The 6661-nt window shown below is 30.7% G+C and overlaps 1 protein-coding gene across 1 annotated transcript in view; it reads right to left on the bottom strand.

The window, feature by feature from the left end:
* Positions 1–1105: 1105 nt before the first annotated feature.
* Positions 1106–6661, bottom strand: part of LOC131046041 (uncharacterized) — a 29795-nt gene continuing 24239 nt past the window's right edge. The window contains exons 3-9 of the mRNA XM_057979703.2: positions 2324–3300; positions 2153–2230; positions 1971–2048; positions 1811–1879; positions 1642–1713; positions 1466–1546; positions 1106–1354 (exon numbers count right to left, since the gene is read on the bottom strand). Of these exons, the coding sequence (XP_057835686.2) occupies positions 1196–1354; positions 1466–1546; positions 1642–1713; positions 1811–1879; positions 1971–2048; positions 2153–2227 (534 nt within the window). The 5' untranslated portion in view covers positions 2228–2230; positions 2324–3300 and the 3' untranslated portion in view covers positions 1106–1195. The remainder of the gene's footprint in view (positions 1355–1465; positions 1547–1641; positions 1714–1810; positions 1880–1970; positions 2049–2152; positions 2231–2323; positions 3301–6661) is intronic.

The following is a 6661-nucleotide window of genomic DNA, read 5'->3' as shown; positions in this document are numbered from 1 at the left end:
TGCAATTGTGTTACAATTGAATTCTAATTTTTTGTGATATATTTATTTTATCGTAATCTCTTCATAGATTAATTGTAAGTTAAATTAAGAGGAAAGTCAACTAGTAAACCACTACTATCCGCACTAATAAGTTTCATCAATACACTAGTAAAGTAGTGTGGTCAACTTAAGAGAAAAGTCAATACTATGTTTGTAGCTTCCTTTACTTATTTCAATGTAATTATTCCATATAGAAGGGCTTCCTTTACTTATTTCAAACCATTGAATAATGTTCTTCAAACCTTCCTAATAATTTGGTTAGCCTTATTTCCATCAATCTATTGGATTCCTCTATGAGATTCATTTATAATTAATAATCCTTTTATAATTTTCATATCAAATTTATATGCATGTAAGTTTGTGTTACTTGTGTGAACTCTTTTAAATATTTAATCATGATAATTGTTTTTCTTTATCCCTTTAACATTGTATTTGTCTCCATTTGATACAATTTTGGTTTCATAAACAACATTGTATTAGTTATCTTCTTCTTAATGTTATTTTGTGCACATTGTAATTATGTTACAATTGAATTCTAATTTTTTATGATATATTTATTTAATCGTAATCTCTGAAGTCATAGATTAATTGTAAGTTAAATTAAGAGGAAAGTCAACTAGTAAACCACTACTATCCGCACTAATAAGTTCCATCAATACACTAGTAAAGTAGTGTGGTCAACTTAAGAGGAAAGTCAATACTATGTTTGTAACTTCCTTTACTTATTTCAATGTAATTATTCCATATAGCAGGGCTTCCTTTACTTATTTCAAATCATTGAATAATGTTCTTCAAACATTCCTAATAATTTGGCTAGCCTTAGTTCCATCAATCTATTGGATTCCTCTATGAGATTCATTTATAATTAATAATCCTTTTATAATTTTCATATCAAATTTATATGCATGTAAGTTTGTGTTACTTGTGTGAACTCTTTTAAATATTTAATCATGATAATCACTAGAGTGCGCCAAATCATATAACACAACCTGATATCATAATAGCAAGGAAATGACATAATAAAAAGTCCTATATATAATCACATAACAACAAGTCCTATATATAATCACATAATAACAAGTCCCAAGATAACATAACAAGTGTCATCATAAAAAGTCCACAATACAATAACTTTACATGATCTAAAATATACAATCTAAGAACTCGCATGCATCTCATCTGCAGTCCTCTTCAGTCCACGTGAAGGTGGTTGAGATGAATCATCCTGTTGCACATGGTCCTGAGATGCACCATCCTGTGTCTGTACAGTATCAGTGTCTCCACCCTCCTGTGCAATATCAGTGTCTGCACCCTCCTATACATTATTAAAAGATTTTACATGAGAAGAAGATTTAACATGAGAAGAAGTTACTTGCATAATTCACTTATAAAGTAATTAAATACTAAAAAATTTAAAATAAATTACCATATGACCGTGCTGTACAATGCCCTCACTGGTACATGGAGGTCCACTATCATGAACAAGAAAAGTGGTCGTAGTCAAGTCCTGCAAAAAAAAACATTGTACATCAATTTTAATAATCCCTGTAAAAGCCAGGTACACAGTATAAACAAATTAGAAATTATTTTTCTAATCATCACCTCAAATGATAATGTCGATGGTTGCATCTGGCTCAATCCCATGGCCATACCAATACTGGTAGTGGTATTGACCTGAACAACATATATATAACATGAATCAAACTTGTATATATACATAAATTATAAAGTATATATATATAGACTACAAGATTATCACAGAAAAGCATACATGTGATGCAGACAAAGTAACTGATGGTTGAAGGCGTACATGTGATGCACAATCAAACAATCCAGAAGCCTACAATTGCAAAAAATAACGAACATGAATCAAAGTTGTACATAAATTAGTAAGCATGTAAACACTTCAAATTAATGGATGAAAAACATACTAGTGGTATATGCGGCTGAGCCTCAGTGGTCCATGGGTCACGTGAAGAACTACCCACCTCAATGGCACACGAAGCACCCTACAAAATTGAAAAAACATATCATATACATCATTACATTAAAAAAATTATTGTTTATTTTAAATGTACATATCAATACAGTGTATCTAGATGAAAGTGCATACCGTAAATGGGGTACCAACATCTCTAGGTATTGAAGTAACATGTTGTCGGTTCCTCAATGATGTGATATGATCCATCCTCTGTTCAGAAAAAAAATGACTCATGTTATGGTTCATATGTGTATATATAAGGAATTTAATAGTGCACTGCAAATTATACAAATAAATTTGTACCTCTATAGGCTGATCATCGTCTGCCCACAGGAGATCAACATATGAAGAGACGACATCAGCATGTGCAGCCTCCTTGACATCATCATAACCACCATGGGCAGCATCAACATCATCAAAATCACCATCTCCTCCAGGGACAACCTCACTCTGTGGACCCCTACATACATCCCCACACCTCGTGCAAACATGTGCTAAGCTGGGGGCAGCCCTTACCTCCCGCAACTATTATACCAAATTGCCCGACAGGGCACTCAATGAACCTAGAGCACAATCCACTACTCGATGATGGGCAAGTGCTGGAACAACTGGTGATGGAAGAGGAACCAATGGATCATTGCGCACACGGTTTCTAACCCTGATGCTCAATTTTGCTCCTGGCCTATCCTGGGGCATGCCTCTCCCAACCCCCTGAAATGATCTAATATCAAAGTAATTGGGTTTTTTTCCCAATTCAAATTCAGCCCGTCATTTCTTCAAAAAATACATCAGGACCTTATGATTGGAGTGTGGTGGATGGTCAAAGACCATCCACCATCGCTCCCAAAAGTGGCTAGCAATGCCCGAGTGCCTACATCATCGAATAGAGATCCGTGGCTTCTTCGGATCTATCTCTTCACCCGTCTTAGGGTTCACAAAATATTTTTTTAGATCCATTTTTGTTATTTTCAATTCATTAACTTGTTTGTATGTGAGGCCATCAGCGTAAAATGTATGCAATCCCTCATGCCAGCTGCGATAGCTATCTAGCTCGCTATCTAATACCTACACAGATTGTACAATGCCTTGCATACTATCTACAAGGCATAACAACTGAGGAGGTGGATGAGGCTCACACCTAATAGTATGAATATCTCTAATCAAAGCATCAATATTCGTCCTAATTGTCTGTCTCAACTGATTGTGTGGAGGTGGAGGTGGAGGTGGTATTAGACCTAATAGCTCATCTATCTCAAACTCATCCATCATGTGAAAATAATCTGCATATATATACAAACTTGAAAATTTACAATTACAATTACAAACATAAAAATTTACAAATACAATTACAAACATGAAAATTTACAATTACAAACTATTTAATTTACATTTCACCTTCCAAAAAAACTTATAATTAAATACAATTTAGCAACTTAAATATAAAAAAAGGAAACTCACATAGATCTATAATATTATTAGTAGGTGGGTAATAATAAGCATCATTTATGAAATATTATCCACTTAAATCAAAGTATAAGAAAAATTCTACATAATAAAACATCATAATTCCCATGCAACTCAAACAATACTTTTTAACATCTAAAGATGAATTAGGATAAGTTCCATCAAAATCATAAAAATAATCATAAGTTAAAGTCATTTAAGTTATATCTATGAACTTGTCAATACATGTACTATTTTGTTGTGTTCTTTTCTAGAATCATTGGATGATTTAGTGATCGCAACTCGTAGTACTACACTAAATTGAAGCTTGAGTAAATAGTAGGTTCTCTACTCTTGGAGGAGTTAAAACAAAACAAAAACTGTATTGATCTATATTTGATTCTTATTTTTATTAAATCTGCCACTAGTGTGATTTATTGTCCTCTTAACTTAAATCAAGCTATGTAAATTTAGAAAGGGATAACTATGATTCTTTTGTAAAATGGTATCTTATAAGTTTTAGGTGGTGTAATCATTTTCCTTTTATGTATGGAGTCATACCTAAACTAGAAACACTAGAAATTATATAATCTTGGTGTAACATCATTGACCATGTAGGAGTGATTTGATCTAGTATCAAGATCATGATTCTATGTGTATTGCATTGGATATTGATTTCCCCCCCACACTTTGGAATAGACTTTAGGAGATCCATGGAGAGCCACATATCTCTCCATTCCTAGAGGATCCTATTGTAGATTGTTTCATTCCCTTTGTAGATGAAGATCACATACCCTATGATGGTGATACTTAAGAAGAAATTTATTATATCATATTAAATAATTTATTTACTTAAGATCAACTTTTACTTACATATTAAATAATTAGAAAGGGATAACTATGATTCTTTTGTAAAATGATATCTTGATAAGTTTTAGGTGGTGTAATAAGTTTTAGGTGGTATCTTGATAAGTTTTAGGTGGTGTGATTTCCCCCACACACTTTGGAATAGACTTTAGGAGATCCATGGAGACCCGCATATCTCTCCATTCCTAGAGGATCGTATTGTAGATTGTTTCATTCCCTTTGTAGACGAAGATCACATACCCTTCGATGGTGATACTTAAGAGGAAATTTATTATATCATATTAAATAATTTATTTACTTAAGATCAAATTTTATTTACATATTAAATAATTTTCAAAATATATTTTAATTATGTACATCAATTATATCAATTAGAATAAACATTTGGTAATTTGAAATACAAGCCATTATCATAAAAAGTTTAGAATCAATTCATTCTAAATGTAAAATGATACATACACATATAAATATATAATCAGTTTTTTAATTTAATATATACTTGGCAAAATAAATTTATATAGAAGTGAAAATTTTTAAGTAATTTAGTGGGGTTTATAATGAAACCTATCCAAGAAAATTTGTCATATATTAGAATAAGATATTTTATCTTACCATATAAACTAAGGATCATGACTCACAACATTGCTATATATCTATGTGTTGTAAACAAAATGTGTAAAATACGTACTAATAAAAAACATGTTTCTCTATAAAAGAAAAGATATGGACAATTTCCTATAAGATACAAATGAAAAAAAAAATACATAACTCATCTACCCTATATAGACACCACCCTCAACTCTCCCTTCTTGTTGGTTCTTATTTTACTCTTTCAATTAATGCTTTCACATAATATAATACATTCACTTCCAACACACACTCTACTATTTTCATGTGCATTTTGCAAACCAACCAACACTTTACTAATATTGCTACAATAAGATTGCAATACCTCAAACTCTTTATGTACACCTTCTATTTATACTTTCTTGCTTTCCATTTGAGGCAAGTAGATCACTAAGTCCAATCCTTTCGAGAAATCAACAAACATTTCTTAGACAACCCTACCTTGATTCTCCCTTAACAATTTTCATGTCCATAATTAAAAGGAGTCTTAAGATCCATTTTCATAAGCCTAAATTAATAATGAACATAATTAGGTTGAAGATAAACCCCTCTTAGATAAAAAATTTTGTGATGTTACCTCCATACTTGTCTCTTCTAGTGCAACTTACATGAATCCTAGAGTTTATTTTGATTCATAAATAAAGATTTGGTTAAACCTTTTGTAAAATAAATTATTATAGGGTTTTTGATCCTTTCCTTTCTCTATGTTTATTATACTTATCATCCAATCCAATGGAAAAATACACTCTCCTATAGCCAAAAAAAACTAAATTTAACTCTAAAAGCTCCAATTAAAAACTAAATATATGTTCCATTTGATACAACACTGCTAAGAAAAACATTGATCACTAGGCACCATTAAATACCATAAGCACCAATAACACTCATTCAAATGTTATATCACCACCTTTATTAAGTTAATCCATTAAATTAGCATTCTACAAAATGAACACTAATCTAATGAAATTAAAACCATTTATTTAAAACTTATAATTCTCCTTAATAGAATCCTTATCAAACCTCAATAATAGTTAAGGAACATTAATCCATGGTGTCCAACTCAATTGACATGAAAACGTTAAAATTTCTAACACTAAATATAGCCACCATTACGAATGCTTAAGGTGGTTGATAACATACATGTTACTCTAAATGTTTTCTTGAGCTAGGAATCATGGTATATTGCCACTATTGAATCTTAATCCAATGTTGTATTGACCAAGTAATCAACCAAGATAGTCAAATTTCTCCTGGGACTTGTTCGTTTTTTTCTATTTAGGGTTTAGTGTTCGTTTTTTTCTATTTAGGGTATAGTGTTCATTTTTTTTCTATTTAGGGTTTATTGTTCATTTTTTTCTATTTAGGGTTTAGTGTTCGTTTTTTTCTATTTAGGGTTTAATGTTTGTTTTTCTGTTCAGGGTTTATTGTCTGTTTTTTGTGTCTAATGTTTATCGTATGTTTTTTGTGTCTAATGTTTATTGTTCATTTACGTTTTTGTTTTTTATTTTTTTCCTACGGTTTTTACTATTCATGTTTTTTGCAATATTTGAAAACTAAAAACTATTTTAAACATGAAATAAAATAAAATAAAATAAAAGACGATTTTCAAACTTTAAAACATAAAAATTTAAAAATAACAATACATTAACATTTTTTTTATGAAAAACAATATAAATAAATAAAATAGAATATAAAAAATAAAAC

Source organism: Cryptomeria japonica, chromosome 3, assembly GCF_030272615.1.
Source record: "Cryptomeria japonica chromosome 3, Sugi_1.0, whole genome shotgun sequence".
In the NCBI taxonomy this organism is placed as follows: Eukaryota; Viridiplantae; Streptophyta; class Pinopsida; order Cupressales; family Cupressaceae; genus Cryptomeria; species Cryptomeria japonica.
Note: the sequence above shows the minus strand (reverse complement) of the source record. Positions and strands in the feature narration are given on the sequence as shown.